The sequence below is a fragment of the Dichomitus squalens genome, assembly GCF_000275845.1.
Source record: "Dichomitus squalens LYAD-421 SS1 unplaced genomic scaffold DICSQscaffold_4, whole genome shotgun sequence".
Taxonomy (NCBI): domain Eukaryota; kingdom Fungi; phylum Basidiomycota; class Agaricomycetes; order Polyporales; family Polyporaceae; genus Dichomitus; species Dichomitus squalens.
In genome coordinates this window covers 1,457,842-1,474,619 of record NW_006766886.1, presented here as the reverse complement: position 1 = coordinate 1,474,619, position 16,778 = coordinate 1,457,842, and the positions used below count along the sequence as shown (strand labels likewise).

At 58.4% G+C, this 16,778-nt stretch overlaps 3 protein-coding genes across 3 annotated transcripts; all 3 read left to right on the top strand.

Annotated features, from left to right (window-relative positions):
- Nucleotides 1–319: 319 nt before the first annotated feature.
- Nucleotides 320–6,086, top strand: DICSQDRAFT_159886 (uncharacterized protein; the record flags this gene model as incomplete). The annotated part of the gene is made up of 6 exons (XM_007362647.1): nucleotides 320–1,153; nucleotides 1,206–1,437; nucleotides 1,503–2,015; nucleotides 2,068–2,174; nucleotides 2,237–4,406; nucleotides 4,464–6,086. The coding sequence occupies 6 exons, from the start codon at nucleotides 320–322 to the stop codon at nucleotides 5,744–5,746; spliced, it is 5,139 nt and encodes a 1,712-aa protein (XP_007362709.1). The 3' UTR covers nucleotides 5,747–6,086.
- A 757-nt stretch (nucleotides 6,087–6,843) lies between these two features.
- Nucleotides 6,844–7,749, top strand: DICSQDRAFT_133621 (uncharacterized protein). The gene has a single exon (XM_007362646.1). It carries the CDS (start codon nucleotides 7,447–7,449, stop codon nucleotides 7,645–7,647), a length of 201 nt encoding a protein of 66 aa, XP_007362708.1. The 5' UTR covers nucleotides 6,844–7,446; the 3' UTR covers nucleotides 7,648–7,749.
- Nucleotides 7,750–10,515: 2,766 nt separating this feature from the next.
- On the top strand, nucleotides 10,516–15,203 carry DICSQDRAFT_153085 (periplasmic binding protein-like II). The gene is made up of 12 exons (XM_007362645.1): nucleotides 10,516–10,573; nucleotides 10,627–10,707; nucleotides 10,761–10,815; nucleotides 10,889–10,978; nucleotides 11,041–11,124; nucleotides 11,178–11,248; nucleotides 11,308–11,420; nucleotides 11,500–11,694; nucleotides 11,757–11,830; nucleotides 11,884–12,777; nucleotides 12,864–14,667; nucleotides 14,729–15,203. The coding sequence occupies exons 1-10, from the start codon at nucleotides 10,552–10,554 to the stop codon at nucleotides 11,972–11,974; spliced, it is 876 nt and encodes a 291-aa protein (XP_007362707.1). The 5' UTR covers nucleotides 10,516–10,551; the 3' UTR covers nucleotides 11,975–12,777; nucleotides 12,864–14,667; nucleotides 14,729–15,203.
- Nucleotides 15,204–16,778: the final 1,575 nt, after the last annotated feature.

Genomic DNA, 16,778 nt, shown 5'->3' with positions numbered 1-16,778 from the left:
GAGATCATGGTCGATCGTTCTGGTCATCTTTCGAGCCTGGAACGGCGGCCGGTATCTGGAATTCGGAGTGATGCTAGTCATAGGGCAGGGTCAGGCAGTCGTCGTTCGAGACTTTGAATCTGTAGCGTTCGATGGCGAATGACGTCAGACATTGTTGGGCGTTCGCATGGAGATCCTAGTATGGGTGCGGGGTGAGTGATTCACGTGCTGGGAACGGTGAGCGCATATGGAAGTCTTGCAGGGCTCACAGCTCAAGCATCCCGCTCGCCGCTCATCTTATGTCTCGCCATCGTCATCTTCCTCATCGCCCCTTCCGACGATGACCACCGCTCCGCCACGACCCTCGCCAAGCCCGCGCTGGGACGGCCTCAACGAGGGCTTTGTCTCTCCGGCGCGCCTCCAGCAGTGGAAGCAGGAGCACGAGCGCGTGCATTCTCTCAGTAGCCCGCTCAACACCCCTCCTCAAGACCTCACCGCGAATCGACCCACCCCCGAACGGCGCAACACCAGCACAGACTCTACAAACAACAATGGCAGCCCCACTAGGCCGACGCACCGCTCCAAGCCGTCCTTCGCGTCTTTCTTCTCCCGGAAATCAGTAGCTATGGATGATCAGCCGTTATCTTCCTCTCCTCTTGCTCAGCCCCAGCGTTCGCCACCTTCCGGCGCGACGATGCAGCAGCGGCCCCCTCCTTCTTCTTTTGCTCCTCAACATGCTACGTTGGGCCAGTCGAGCTCGCCAGCTCCGTCGCGGCTCGTGAAGCCACATCCTCAGCAGCAACCCCTTCCACAGCAGCCCCTGCCCCAGCAATCTCAAGACCCTCTGGCCTCCCCTCCTCCGCAGGGCCCTCCGCCTACGCAAGGCCCTGTTAATCCGGATGCTCCGCCGCAGGGACCGGCCTTGCACCCCGAGATTAGGTCGGTCGTACAACTCACCCTCGCGCACGCGCACAAGGTATACTTCTCGGGCCCACTCGTGCGGCGGATAGAACGCCAACCGGATGGACAGAAGCCCGCGAAAGATGAAGGATGGAAGGAGGTCTGGGCGCAGCTCGGCGGTACGACGCTCAGCGTGTGGGACATGGAGGAGATTCAGGAGGCGAGCAAGCAGGGACGCCAGGTTCCTCCCGCATACATCAATGTCACCGACGCCGTAAGTGCACGCTGCAAGCGCGCTCTGTTCGTGTGCGCTGACTTCAGGGTAGTTCGTGGCCGTCTTAGGCTCCATTACGCTCCCGTCCAAACCCGGAGAACCACAGAAGCGGTACACGAACGTGCTTACCCTGAACACGGCGGGCTCGAACCTCTATCTGTTCTCCTGTCCCTCCCCCGAGGCGCTCGTCCAATGGACGGCAGCAATGCGTCTGGCAGCTTGGGAGAAGTCGCGGCTGGAAGAGATCTACACTGCTCATCTGATTCGAATCTCGCTGAACGACGGTGAGTGCTGATCAACAGCTGCGCACGGCGAGCGCGCCGTTCCTAACCTTCAGATGGCAATGCAGGTCGCAGTGCCCCGAGTCCGCTTGTGAACGGCCGTCTCGAGGGCTGGGTACGTATCCGCATCGCGGGCCAGACGGACTGGAAGAAACTGTGGATGGTCATCTCGGCCGGGAACAACCCCGGACAAGGCGACCGCGCTTCGGTCTCGTCCATAGGCCACGACCGTGCCGAGTCGCCCACGACGGTGCGGAAACGTCGCATGTCCAACATCTTCTCGCGTGAGAAGGCCCCCGTCTCGAACCTCCCCGCGCGGCCTATGATCCAATTGTTCGCCTCGTCCAAGTCGAAGGACAAGAAGAAGGCGCTCCTCACGATGCGCTCGGTCTCACAGGCGTTTGCCGTATACCCGGAGCGGCCGGAGCTGATCAGCAGGAGCACGTTGATGAAGCTCGAGGGCCAGCTCGGGGACGAAGACATGGCGGGCGTGCTTAAGATGCGCGAAGCGTGGCTTCTTGTCATGCCGGAGTTGGAGGGTGCAAATACGCGCGCGTCGGAGATGCTTAGGTGGATCATCGGTGAGGCGTTCGGTACACCGCGCGATACTCAGTTCTTACGGCGGGGCTGCAGGCATTCACGACGCGTTCGAGCTCTACGGTCGTCCCAAGATGTACAGTTGGGATCCGCGCGATTCTCAGTCCATGATGTTCGCGTACCCCATTGGACCTCACAGAGACGTGAGTACTGCGTGCGCTGCACATACGAGAAATGTTTGGCTAATGCTGGGTGCCTTTTATAGCTGCTTTTCCTTGATCGCGAGTTCGCAGAGACTCTAGACCCTCGGGACGATCGGACGTCGGCCATACGATCACAGCTACAGCGGATCCTTCTCGACCGAATGAGTGGCGTTGGTCCAGGAGGTCCCCCTCCTGTTCCAAAGGGCCCTCCGACGTTACCTCCGCTTCCTGAGGTTGACCTTCTGGACAACGGGAACCAGCAACCTCCCCAGCCTCCACCACAGCCGCAATCTCCGCCTGGGAACGGCTCGCTCTCCTTACAGCTGCCACCTTTGAGCTTCGATTCGGATGTCATCAACGCTAACACTCGCACGGAGGAAGATCAACGGCCCCTATCCAGAATCTCCGAGCGTAGCACGCCGCTCGAAGGACGGTCGCTTTCTGCAGGAAAGTCTACTTTGGGCCCTTCTGGTGGGAGAACATCGTCGTTCACTGCGGCTTCTCCGCCACGCACCATTGCGGAGGAGCCTATTCCTATTCTGGAGCAACCCCTAGTGACGAGCCCTACCGCGTCCAGTCCTCCCCCGGACCATAACGCTTTTGAACGAGCAAGTGTCGCTTCGTCTGCGCAGAAGTCGGGCTACTCTCGCCCAGACTCTAAGCTTGGCCAGGCACTTTCTCAAACTACACATGCCCCTTCACGTTCATCGAGCAGCCACGCCAATCCTCCTACATACACGTCAGAGAGCGCCAGGCAGGCTACCTCTCCAGAACCTCGACCGTCGACCCCGACATCGCCGCCGAGGTTTGCCAATGCGTCTCCGAAGGCATGGTCGTCACCTCGCTCTGCTTCCCCTCTTCGCGCCGCCTCCCCTCCTCAACCCCAGACTCAGCCGCCTATTTCTAGTCCTCAACCGCCCCCACCTTCTATCCGGATGGTCCCCGATCGATCTATATCCCAAGCTTCTATACCCACTACTCTGCAGACCATCTCTACTCCCTCGACTGTGCCTGCCTCTCCTAATCCCCGGTCGCTGCACTCGCCCCTCTCGTCAAACCCTCCGAGCTCGGCACGCCAGAAGGAAGCGAGCTTGACCGATGATATCCTTGGAGACGCGGGTGCAGCCCTCTTCTACATGCAGCACATGAACCAACAGGACAGCGGCGCGGTTCCCCTTCGCAAAAGCAGACCTCCACCGATATCGGATGGTGACGAGGACGAGGACGAGGAAGAGGACGAAGAGACCGATTCCGAGTCTGAGCCGTACACGCCTCCTCCGCGACATGCCGCGACGACGCCCCTCCGCATGCAGCAGCAGTCGAGAAGTCCACCGCCTCCCGGTAACGACCAACCGCCTGCAGTGCCTGCGAAATCACCCCCGCCTACACCAGCGGCTGATCTAGCCTCCACACGCGGCGTTGAAACGACCGCTGCGCCTGGGCGTGGCAGCAGCTTACGTAACAGGCCTTCTGGCGCACGTGCGGCGCCCGCGACACGACTGTCAGCCTCCGTTCAAAACTCTTCCCTCCAGGAGCTCTCCCAGTCACAATTCACGGGCACGACGACCGCGTCAGACAGCGCCGACGACTCTCAGAAGATGGCCGCTACTGTTGCTCCCGCACACGCATCTGCTGGCTACGACGACTCCAACGCGGACGCCCTCGCCGCGTTGTCCTTCCTCGAGCAGGAAGAGAGGCCAGCTCCACCTCCCGTCCCTCAGTCGCCTCCGCAAGGCAAGGCAAAGGCGTCTGGAGCAACATCGCCGCCGATCCCTGAGGTCGTCGAGACTCCAGCGAGTCCGTCCCAGACGCGTCCCGGCGCCGCGGAACTGCCCCGATCGTCGTTTGCACCTACGAGGCTCGCAGCCCAGCGTAAGGCCAAGTCCCAGGCGCAGCAGGCCGCGCAACAAGCCGCGGCTCACCGGCCAGGAAAGGCGAACGGGAGGAATAGGGGTGGCAAGGCGAAGGGTGCAGATGTATGGGGAGACAGCAGTGAAGAGGAAGAGGAGGAGGAAGAAGAGGACGACGACGATGAAGACGTGGATTCGGATACTGAGCCCCCGCCGCGCGCGGCCGCCAGCGTGAGTGACCATGCATCCGTGACTGGCACCTCCGCGCGTTCTCCCTATGGCCAGCCTGGCATCCCTTCCCCTGCACGCTCGGCGCACGACGTGAACAACGTCCCGTCTCCTCGTCGACCACGCGATCTGCCGCAAGTTCCCGGTGGGCAAGGTGAGCTCATACAAAGTTATGCCATGTTGGCCGTGACTGACGGCATGCATGGTACAGGCCCAGAAGACTACCTCGGCGCTCAGCCCGTGCCTCGTCGTTACGTGTCTGACACCTTCATTGAGCCTGGCCGGAGGAGTCTCTACCCTGCTGAGGGAGGCGGCGGCAGCAGAGGTCCTTCACCGCAGTTTGGCCAGTCCTCCATGATGCGTCAGTCCCAGTACCCTCCCCAACTCCAGCCACAGCAGCAGCAGGGCCCGTCACGTCCGATCTGGAGCCAGGTCCTAGACCCGGACCGCAACGTCGACCCGACCCATCAACGCGACACGTTCATTCAGATGGAACCGCCCTCGACTACGATGACTAAAGCCTTCACGCCTCATGGTCTCCTCTCGGCAGGACTACAGGACAAGCAGGACCGGTCGGCGAAGAAGCAAGAGGAGCTCGCGAGGGAGACGGGCGCGTCGCTCATTAACGTGCCCTTGAAGCCTCCACCGCCCCAGACTGGCCTGCTCGGCGCTGTCACCGCCCACGAGCGAGAACGCAAGCGTGAGGGTGGTCTCGGCGCGGCGCTCACAGAGCGCGAACGCGAGAAGCGCCTCGCGGAGGAGCGTCAGCGCAAGCTCGACGAGTTCCAAAAACAACAGCTCGACCAGATGCAGCAGGGCGGCTCGATGTACGGCGGCATGATGGGCTTCAACCCGATGATGGGCAACCCGATGATGATGGGGATGAACCCGATGATGACTGGCGGCTGGGGCAATCCGTACATGATGCCCAGCTTCGCGCCGAACCCGCAGCAGCTCTTCGCCGCTCAGCAGGCGGCCCAGCAGGCGTACCAGCAGGCCATGTACGCGTTCTCCGCCGCCGGCTCACAGATCGGCGGCAACGACAACGGTCCAGCGCAGCAGCCGATGAACCCCATGCTGACTGGCAACTCGATGGCTATGGGCGGTATGGGTGGCTTCGATCCGCGCATGTCCATGATGAGTATGCCGATGATGGGCATGAATCCCATGGGCATGACGCCGACGGGCATGAGCGGAATGGGAGGCATGGGAGCTATGGGTGGTTTGGGCTTTGATCCGCGCATGTCTATGATGGGCGGGGGCATGGGCATGCAGATGACGGGCGGCTCACAGTTCGACGCCCGCTTGTCTCCTGGAGTAGAACCTCATCCGAAGCAGCAGGGCGACGTTGCTGGTCGTCCCTTCTCGTCCCCTGGTAACTCGTCCGCCCCCGCGGCGGCGCCTCAGGCTTCTCACCCTGGCTCGAATCTGCGTCCTGGCTCAAGCGACGGCTCTGCGCAGAACGCGTCGGGCCCTCCGTCGAACGCGCAGTGATGCGCATATCTTCTATTCGTCGTGGACTGCTTTAGCTACTTAACTCTTACGCATACGCTCTCCATTCTGACACGCCTGTGTGGCCTTGTGATTCATCCGATCGCTTCTATGCTGCTTTCCAGATTGTGTATCGCACACCTCGCTCGTTCCCAATTATTTGCAAGCTCTATTCAACACATCTTGGCTCCTGCTCCCGCTCGTTTGCACCATTGCTTAGCCCGGATCTCTCCTTTGCATAACCTCTACGATACCATACAGCCATTTCCTGGCATGGGACTTGCGTTGGCACCCACTTAATGTCCATGGACGTTTGCAGACGACACGAATGAATATACAGCGGATCTATGTGTGCAGTCAGTTCCCAGTGCGCAGCCAGGCCTCACGATTGCGCTGAAGGTCGCATTGATCGAAGGGTAGTTCACGCTGTTCAGTGCCCCTGCAATCTCGCAGATGAGAAATGAGACATTCACAGAGTTTGTAAGTAATACAGTCTAGTGTAATGCAAGCCGAGACGTGAGCACTGCATGTTACGAGTCGTATCAGGACTCACGGGGTCAGATGTCGCATGGCTCACCTGTCTGTGTTTTGTGAGGAATCGCAGCTAGGCCTGCGTCGGTTGGCCGTGGTAGATCGCCCACGGCCGGATGAAGTGGGCACCATCCTGACGATGGTGTTTCGCAGATACAACGCTGTACGTGGTCAAGCCGTGGTACTCGACATCTTCGACGGAATCTCGAGAAAACGTGGGATGATTAGAGAGTGGATGGCCATCAGCAAAAGTGTAAAAATGTTGTCCAGGATTGTAGGTGGTGCCTGAAGCGCCGATTAGGGCGCGAGACGGCGCGAGCACCCGATATGGGAGCCAAGGGGGCCTGTCCGTACAACACTCACAATACCGGGCAAGAATTGCGGCGAGATTGCACGACGGTGCGATATAAGCTCGGGTTTTCATGATCTCACGCGTCCGCACAACAATATATGGTACTCATGAGGAGATCCCTGAAACTTGATGAGTTAGGTCACGGTGTACGACGTAGTTCATTCCCTTCCCGGCGAGTGAACGAACGGACAATTATTCAAAAATGCGTTGTATTAGTTAGCGATGACGTCTACACGAGCCAGCTCAAGCTCATCCTCGTCCACAGGGGTCCGCGCGATCACCCTTGACAAACCTCTTCATGCAGATTGCGCACTCCACCTGCTTGTCTGCCTATGCCAGTGTCGAGAGTCGGCGTGAAGTCAACGGGGCATCTGGTCCTTGTTCAAGGTCAGGCGGGCCCTCGACATTACTAACGTCTATGGAAACGAGCAGAGGCTCATGTTTGTCGCAGCTAGTGCCGGTCTATGTCCGTGATAGGAACTTGTAGACGATGCGCTCCAGGGCTCGATCGCGTTGTGCAGCGTAAGCGGTTCGCACATGGTGGATGAGAAGCGTGAGGAAAGTGAGCAGCGAAGGAAGTAGGAGCGTGAGTATGAAGGTGATGATGGGGCTGCGAATTTGGGTAAGTGTGTCAGGACCGAATGGAGACTTGCGCGCATATAGTATCTGCGCATATAGGACCTCACGAATACCATGCCCCTGCAAATTTCTGAGTATCAATGAGTAGCTAAAAGGTCTTCGAGACGCTGTGTGTATTGTTAGACGTTGCAATCATAGCGGAAAGCTGGACGTGATTCCAATACTTGATGTATATGCGGCAATGGTTACGTCCGACGAATCCCCTGCGGAGGCAGAGCTATATCAACAGGAGAGAGAGATAAGAACGGTAGTCAACTCACTTTGGCTGAACACGTTCAATGGTGCATCCGGATTGTCTCTGTCTCCGCCAACTACAACTGCCTTTGCACCCAGCTTCTGTGCCTACCTTGCTTTCTTGACGGAAGGGCAAACACCTCGCTGAGCAGCGACCCAGGTGTCCACGTCCTCCGGCTTGTGATCCCCACTGATGCAAAGTTGGGGGCATCCGAGGACAGGGGTCGGCCTCAAGAAAGATAGGTGGGGTCGGTCTCGTTTTCCCCGTCCTTGGGGCAAGGAGACATCAAAGACGAGAGCAGGATCACATAGCCCAGGAGATACTCAGCAAGTTCAACACCAAGTGACGCGCTAGGAAGGTGACGGGAGGTGTTCAGTTGTCGACAGAGACGCTGCCTTCCGAGGCCCAAGCCCGGCCCCAGAGCCAGCTGCCGCTGTTATCCTGGGCACTTCCAGGAGGAGGCCCAGTGAGCTTACGGAGCCACTTGGGGATGTAGCGGGTAAGGGCGGCAAGAGACAAAGAGACAGGGGGGAAGATGATGAGGAGGTCAAGATTGTAAGAGTGAGGAGGCGGAGGCGAGGGAAGAAGCTCAGGCGAGAGGAGAGACAGAGGGCGTGAGCGAGACAGGCGAGACGAAGGCGTCGCACGTGATATACACGTTCTTTGCACAGGCATCTTAGCACCCAGCCATATCGACACGTCCAAGGTAAGTAATCCTATTGCCATTTTCCGCCAACTTTTGACGTGCGCGGAACTCAGTAAAACTCCGCCGTGAAATCTGTATAAGATGAAGCCCCTTAGGAGCATCACCAAGACGCTCTTTTCCCCATTCTCCTCTCTCACCCCTCCATTGTTGTTTGTGTTGTCCGCTATGTCGAGACTCTCTATACTCTCACAGTTGTCTGGGCCTCCCACTTCGCTGACGAGCTGAAGTGTTAGTTCTATAAGGACTGGTCCCGCTCCAAGAAGAAGGCGTGCACCTGCTAGCACGCAGAGGATGGTGGTAAGTCTACCACTTGGTCGATCGCTCGAGCTTGTCTGCAAGCACTGCACTGTTGTCCGTGTTCTTGCATGCTCAGGACATCTTGAGCTCTTGTGCTTGACATGGTTGCGCACCATAGCGCGGCCTATCAGCTGCTCTTGTCTCAAGCCTTGCGCAATGCTATCGGTGAGTTCGAAATCTCTTTGTTGATCGTGCATATATGAGTTCCTTTCTGCACGCATATACTCATGTTGTCCAGGAGCTCTGTTGTGTAATCTTTGAGCTATGGACCATTGTCTCCCTATAAGTGGTATGCTGTCCCTGCCCTTCCTTGGTAGCGCATATACTCACGTTGTTCTCAGCTGAGCCTGAACCGTGACTACGTGGAGGCCTTGGTGTTGGAGCACCGTCACTAAAGTACATTCTTGTTGCAGTCTTCCTTCCTCTCGCCTTCTAGTTGTACGCTGTAGTCCTGTGTGGCTTATCCCGTTCTCCATGTACGACTCATATGGACCGTTCATCAATGTATTCCCAATTCCAACCTTCCATGCCCGATCGGCATGAATCGTTTCGCTCAACTGTGCTCGTCTGATAGCCCAATGCGGAAAATCTGAGGCAATAACATCACTTCCGGGCAATATATAGTACGAATGGTTTGATATTGCCTGGCCTTCTCACTATTACCCGCTCTCGCAATCTCTGGAATCCCGGGCAATCTACATTAGTACGGCACTCGATCGCTGTCCTCGCAAGCCAGTGCCACGCTTACCAATACCAGGCAACGCCCACAAGATATTGCCAGTATTGCGGGGTATTTCCGGTCCTTGCCTTGTCGTGCAACCTATTCAGGGTAATTGGGCTAGAAGGGAATCCTGACAAGGTGCGCCCAACATTCCCCAAATGTCGCAGGGTATTTCTACGATTGCCCGAGCACGCATGGGTAGGTAATATACGACAATATTTATACAGTTTTGCTGATGGCCGATCACAAGAGAGCATTGGAAGGCGAAGCAAAGAGCGACGATGAAGAGCGGGAGTGTCGAGGAACGCATGGCTGACAGCAGCTGATTCTCCGAGTCTTAGGGCCACGGGTCTTAGACATGAGGAATCACAGGAGCAAGTTGTTGTACACGACTCACCGGTGATTAGGGGGACGACGGGGTATAGTACAACGTGCAGCGGATGTGCAGCAGAGCGGTGTCTTGATAGCACTGGCAGACGAATCTTAGGACGCGATAGCCCACCCACCTTCACATGTCTATATAGCATACGCCCAGTTGACGGCGTCTCACCCGAACGGAGATTGGTGTAGCGGTCCTCAGGGTAGCATCTGGGGTGAATACACCGACAGATGGATAATCCATATGGCTACTGGCGTGCGGCGCATCTGATCGTCGTGCAAAGAGCGTCGTCGACCAGCGGTGAGCATCTTCCTGTGACGTTTGTCTGTGGCTTGTCTCCGCTCGCAGTCGCATGAACAGGTCGCACACATGGTCCGGAGGAGTGCAGCGTCCAGCTACGCTAGCCCGCCGTCACTCAGTGGGACACGATCCCGGTCCGGCAGCTTCTACACCTGTTTGAGCAGGAAGTTCCGGTGTTGCGACGTAAGGCGCAAGGGCTACTCTGAGAGCCGAGCCCTATTTTCTCATGAGATGTCAATGAGGGCCATACTCGAGGTGTCTATGGCAACAGTAAGTTTTGCTGTCAGCTCCAGAGGTATCTCTGGACTGGTGGTACGTACCTTGCTAACTACTAGCCTAGATTGTCGGTGAGGCTCCGTAACTCTGTCGCATGCATGTCACCGTCCAGCCCCCGTCTCTAGACAAGCTGGTCTCTACGCTGGTGCAATAAACAGCTCCGACAAACTGACCAACCAAACTGGCATGACATTTGCCCATACTGACTATGGACGTCCAAGTGAGAGCTCTCGGATCAATTTGCAGCCGCCAGTGGACGCCGATGCAGGCTCTCAGCAAGATGAGATAAGATCTATCCTCATTGGCTACTTCGCTGAAACCTTGACCTCCCGCAACCCTGACTCTGTATCTTAACAACCCGCCTCAGAAGACATGCCTCTCAGAGTCGGTTTTGGTAGCATTGATGCTGCTCGTTTGTGAGGCCGAGCCGCTAATGTGATGTTTCAGTCAGGGAACACTTTTCGTCTCCTCTACTTCAGTTCGCCGAAGCGGACGGAGGGAAGACCTTCACCCTCGTCGAGTGCCCCAGTACGTACTTCGTGTAAAGCAATAACGGGGACACCTGGATGAATGGCATTCAGGCGGCACTGGACAGTTGATCGGCCGTCTCGAAAACAACGAAATCGACGTCGCGATGTGCGTACGCTTTTCCGCGCCATCCCACCGCACGTTCCGCTTGAAGCCTGAACGATTATGTGCCCGTGCCCAGTGCTCTCACGGACCCACTCATCTCGGGGATCGCGAAGGGCTCTAAGGCGTACAAGCTCGTTGGCAGCTATGTGACGACCCCGCTTAACTGGCAAGCTTCGCGTCGCCTTGGCTCTGCGTTCGTCCTCCGCTCAACCTCCGACGTACCCGCAGGGCTGTGATCACGGGGAAGAACTCCGAGTACAACTCCATAGCGGACCTTAAGGGAACTACTATCGGCATCTCACGCTATGGGAGGTAGGCATACTGACCAAACCATGGATGGATGCACCATCTAATGCTTCGGGTAGTGGAAGTCAGACCATGGCCTACGTGATGGCTCTGCAGCAGGGCTGGCCGACGAAGGACCTGAAGTTCAAAGGTGGGCCTCTCGAAATTGGCTGGGTGTTTTCATAGGAGCTCACCCGCTTGAACCTGCAGTGAACAACGACATCCGGGGCTTGCTCGACTCCGTCAACGACGGTTCCACGAGCGCGTTCATGTGGGAGTGGTTCACCACCAAGCCCTTCGTCGACGCCGGCGAGGCCCGCTTCGTGAGAGCATCTCAGCAGCCCCCCCCCCTCTCTTTGCGCTCAGGCTGACTGAATACCGTTCCCTCTCTGCGACACACAGATTGGTTCCGTGCCGACGCCCTGGCCTTCGTGGCTTATCGCCGCACACCCCGAGCGGGCACCCGCAGACTCGCTGCGTGAATTCCTCGGCACGTTGTCGACGTACGTGCGCGAGTTCAACTCGCGGGAGAACCGCGCCGGGCCGGACGTCCAGTTCATCAGCGAAAAATTCGGGTACCCCGAGGAGGACATCCAGGTCTGTCCCCCACCGCTTCTGTGCGATCGCCTCGTCCCGAGGATTGACGGCTCCGCGTACAGGCTTGGCTGAAGACGGTCGGATACCCGGAAGACTGTGCGGCGATTCCTCGGAAGATCATCACGGAGACACTCGAGTATGCATACCGCGTCCACCTCGACTGATCCTTCGGACTGACTTGCATCGTAGCGTGCTTCTGGAGGCTGGCTTCGTTCACGCACCCGAGGGCGGTTTCCAAGTCGAGCAGTTCGTCGACACCGAGCTTGTTCACCTCACCTAGGCTATGTTTGTTCGGGCGGAAGGGAAGGTTTCAAAGAAGTTCATCAACATGTATTAGCACAAGCAGAAAGCGTCACGCAGAATATGGGATAGCCGTAGGCCTCCGACCGAGTTGTCTAGCGTAGGCAGTGAATTGAGCCTGGGCGCGAGCAGCGAGGGTAATAGAGAAAGATATTGTTGAGCACGGGCGGGGTAGCGCGATAGTATGATTGGTGGCAATACAGTGGAAGAGGTAAGGTAATATCGACAGGAAATATTGGGTGTAGCTAGATGAACGAGAGACCGAGACGTCTGAGGCGAGCCAACACTGCGGACCGATACACACGAGAGCAGCGGGGCCGCTGCTCGGCAGGTGCACGCCGCACCCGGATCGAAGCCAAGAGTAGCAACTAGAAAGAGCGAGGGAGGCGGACAGTAGCGTAGGCTCTGGCAGCGGGAGCAAGTAAACAAGACATTATACTTGGCCATGGACAATAGCAAAATGCCTGGGGGGGCGGTATGGAGACAGTTGAACCAAAGAGAAACGGGCCACCTGGAATTATGAAGGTACTGGACGATAGTGGGCGTGGGCGATTGAGATTGGCTACAGCATTGGTGATCGTGAAGATTCAGAGCGGGATGAAGCGTCCTCTAGCAACAGCAGTGTCAAGTAGAAACCAAAAAAAGAGAGTCAAGCAAACGTCCTATTGCTGTGTCCTCGCGGCAGCGGGGCTCATCAAATTCACATTCACGGGTATCCTGTCGGCCGGCTCAGGGGGGTGCACGAGCGTGTCGATATATCCATCCACGTTAGGGACCAGCAACCTGCGAGGAGGGGGTGGGGTACCCCGCGCGTCAGTCAGACCTCAGACGGACGGACGGACACCCCGCCCTGACACCCACACACTCACTTGAACCACAGCCGCCCGCCCCCGCTCTTCTCCCTCACGATCTCCCACTGGTCCCGCCTCCTCAGCCCGTACGCGTTGCTGCCCCCGTTGAGCGCGTCGATCAGTGTCTGCCGGCCCTCGCGCGTCCCCTCCGCCTCGAGCACCCACTCCCCGTGCCACCCCCGCCCGAGCTCCATGCCCGCCTCCGTCCCGCTCCCGGACCCGACGTACGGGATGCGCGCGAGCCACATGTACTTGCGGACCATCGCGAAGCCCGAGGGCGAGTGCGGGCTCGGCACGCGCGTCGCGACGTTCACGAGCTTCATGTCGTGCACCGGCTCGAGGCCCGTCACGCGCGACCTCCTGCTTGCGCTTGGCGTGGGTGCGCCCGCGCCCGCGCTGCCTGGGCGTGAGACCGACGGGGGCCGTGAGAGGGACATCGGGGACCCCGAGAGCGCCTGCGGGAGCGCGAGCACGAACACGGGGTTCACGAACGCTGGGATGATGTTCGCGTAGTAGAATGGGGACGGCAGCGTGAGCGGGCTCGCCAGCGGGGGCGGGCTCGGGGGAATGTACGGCACGAGGCAGTCGCCGTTGAACATGAGCCACTTCTGCCGCTGCGCCTCGCGCAGGCCCTCGCTGCTGCTCTGCGGGCTCGGGACCGGGGGCACGTAGCCGAAGTTGCAGACGATGTCCCCGTCGGAGAGATGCTCCCAGAGGCCCGCGCGGATGAGCTCCTCCTCGCACGCGCCGATCGCGGTCTCGTCGAGCTCCGTGCACGGGACGAACACCCGCAGCACGGGCGCGCGTACCCTCGAGGTCGCCAGGAATAGATCGTGGGCAGACGTTCCCCTCGGCACGGCCACGCCGAGCGGCGCACTAGTGCCAGTGCCAGCGACCGACTTCGGTCCGGAACTGAGCTCGGCCCTCGTCGAGGACGAGGCGCGGCGATGGCCCCCTTCGCTCAAGGGAGACGGGCTCCCGTCCGAGTCGGTGTTTGTGTGGGTGACGGACGGCGGCCGGGACAGCGAAGACTCGCTCGAGTAGCTAATGGACCCGAAGCGTCGATGGGGCGCCTTGAGCTCTCCGTCCGACGTCAGCCAGCCGTCTTCGTCTATGCCGAGCGCTGAAAAGCCCGAGCCCGACACGGACATGGATCCGTTGCGCTTGTGTTGGTTGCTGGAGCCGGGAAGCGTGCGGCGCCAGCTCCCAGAGTACATCTTCAGCGCGAGCGGATCCGCAGAGGGCGGCGGCGGGGGGACCTTGGTGTTCTTGCGGATGAGCGACGAGAAACCGGACGATTTGTTAGAGCGCGGGATCGTCTCTGCGAGCGTCGGCGTGCGCTTCAGGCTCTGCGGGGCTGCGGGGCTAAGGCTCTGACTCGAGGAGGCAACGCTCCGGATCGTACCAGATCGGTTGAGGACCCGTCGCATGGCCGAGCTCTTTGCTAGTGGGCCTTCCTGCGAGGGCGCGCGAGGGGAGTCGACGAGCACATCGTCCGAGACGGTGGCGATGGCGCTCGGGGATGCAAGTGGTGCCGGAAACACGAGTTGGCGGACGCCGTGGTGCTGCGGGGTACGCAGGCTGCTCGACCGAGGTGAGCTCACTAGCTCGTCGAATTCTTCGGAGTCAGACGAGGGGGAAGGCGATGCGCTGTGCACGAGGGACTGGAGGAAGAGGACGAAGCGCGAATGGGCTAATGAGAGAGATGCTAATCTCATAGCAGCGGCGCGGATTTTCAGCTGGTCCTCGCCGCGCGCCAGCCTATTAAGCAGCACCATAGACTGCATTGGATATGTATGTAGAGGCACGTATTGTGAGGTCACTGATGGAGAGAAGACGCGATCGGCTCAACTTCGACGGAAAGAAAAGGCTGCAAGACGTACTGAGGAGCGCGAACTGGTGGACGTCGATGCGGACGTCGGACATCTGGTGAATGTCGCATAGTTGCAGCGCGTAGGTGTATCCGGGAACAAAATGCGAGAGGATGATGTGCCTGCAGTCGGCAATCGCCCAGAGGTCATGTCGGAATGCACGGCATGCGTTCAAGAGTGCATGGAAGTCCTGCCATGTGGTAGTGTGGAGGAATGCAGCAAGGAGGGAGGGTGCTTTGAGGGCACGAAAAAACATTCGCGGGGAGCGTTTGGAAGGACGGGGGACGTGTCGTGAGCGGGAAGGGCGAGAAGAGATAATCTGGTCAGCCCCGGGGACGGAAGTGAGGGGTGGCCGCAAGCTGGAGGGAGCGTCGGTCCAAGCGGAGGGGATGGGTGGGAGAGGCCGTTCCCTAGATTTTGTAGAGACGGGCATCGTGGTGGGAACGAGGGAGATGATGTGGATGGCCGCTGGGGAGAGCGTTCAGGAGCACAGGGCGAGCGGTGCGGGGAGGGTGGACATGACCAGGGCAAGGCGCACGATTAGGTCTTTATTTCAATTACCTCATCCATTTACCCCCAACCTGGTGGCTGTGCCCCTCCCGAATCCCTTTCGTAATTCCAGAGCTCTGCCACCGCTCTCTCCTTGCTGCCTCCGCCTTCTCTCCCACTCAGTGGTCTTTTGCAGGCATCTCTCTTCTTCTCTCGCCGACACAGGAACACGCTGCTGTGGTGCATCTATATTCCAAATCGCAAGAAAATCAGTCACGAACCGGGGTCGGAGCGTTCATCGGCTAGGTGACAGCAGGCCACTTACTCCTCAGCAGGGCTCCAACTCGTTGTCCCCTCTACACCATGCATTACCGCCTTGTGTGTTGCCGACATTCCACAGTGGAGAATCAGATCGCTGGGATGTTCAACCGCGTTGAACAATAACTGGACAACCCTGGAAGCTCAGCTGCAGCAGCACCGTCCGCCCGACGATGTTACGCATACAGCTATTTTTGTCCGCGCGCAACGACCATGACTCTCAGTTATTGTGGTCTCGTACTCCACAACGTAGCCCCGCACTCTGCCCACTCGATTTGACCCTCTGTTAGCGTTGGCGGGGCCGATGTTTGTTAGACGTGAACATGATGACGGCGGCGAGTGTTCCACTATCTCCGTCGTAGCTGATCGCGAAGCTGCGCAACTGCCTGCAGGTCACACAAGCTACCTTATAAGATCATCCCACGATGGTCCAACCACACTTGCAGACCGCCACCCTGAATGCACGTAAGTACAAACGCCACTTCTGGTCCTCCAGGTTCCATCTTCCTTCCGACCTAGGTTTCCTCCTTCCAAGGCCAAGGATATGTACTTATCTACTTAACACTCAAAATACCCTAACCTGTAATAAAGTCGGTCAAATTCGCGGGTCCGACAATGACGGGGTTCACAGAGGTACGATCAACGTCAAAGCTTGGCGGCAGTATATTGCACAATCAAAGTCAAGGCTTGACAGCAATATAATGCACGAGGCCAGCTGCTACTACTTTACGCCGCACCCGGTGCACGGACTGACATAACATAGCGCTCTGCTCGTACCGAGGCAAACAACAACACCTTCGCCGCGTTCCTGTTGAGGCGAAGCTTCTCCCCGGCCTCATCTCGGCTGGCAGAACATGCACATAAATTGTCTTGTGAAGCCACACGACGTTGTTCTCCAGCGAACCGAGTTGCAACGCGGGCCGACCGTCTGAGAGCGCTTTCGGCGCTCGACCACACCCGTGATCGGATCGGATTTATTGCCTCCCGTAGAGCCCTGATATAGATAATGGCATATCAGCTTGGCCATGTCGTGCCCCATAAGCGATCTCGGAGGCACAGGAGGACGAGGGACTAGAGTCATATCCAACCTGCTGTAGAGGAACGTCGATCCATGTATGAGGAGCCAGGGATGATATGAAAGAGGCTGTGGAATCTGGGAGGCACTTTGTGGGTCCGAGTCAGGCCGAGCCTAGTTAACGGCAGTGCATACCCTGGCGCGAACGCGCGCGTCCGAGTCACGGTCGACGTAGAGTAA

Coding starts and splice junctions, on each gene's coding strand:
- DICSQDRAFT_153085 (XM_007362645.1), top strand. CDS start 10,552: ATGCCTCTCAGAGTCGGTTTTG. Junction 10,816..10,888: donor AACGAAATCGACGTCGCGAT/GTGCGTACGCTT, acceptor GCCCGTGCCCAG/TGCTCTCACGGACCCACTCA. Junction 11,249..11,307: donor GAAGGACCTGAAGTTCAAAG/GTGGGCCTCTCG, acceptor TTGAACCTGCAG/TGAACAACGACATCCGGGGC.
- DICSQDRAFT_133621 (XM_007362646.1), top strand. CDS start 7,447: ATGGTTACGTCCGACGAATCCCCTGCGGAGGCAGAGCTATATCAACAG.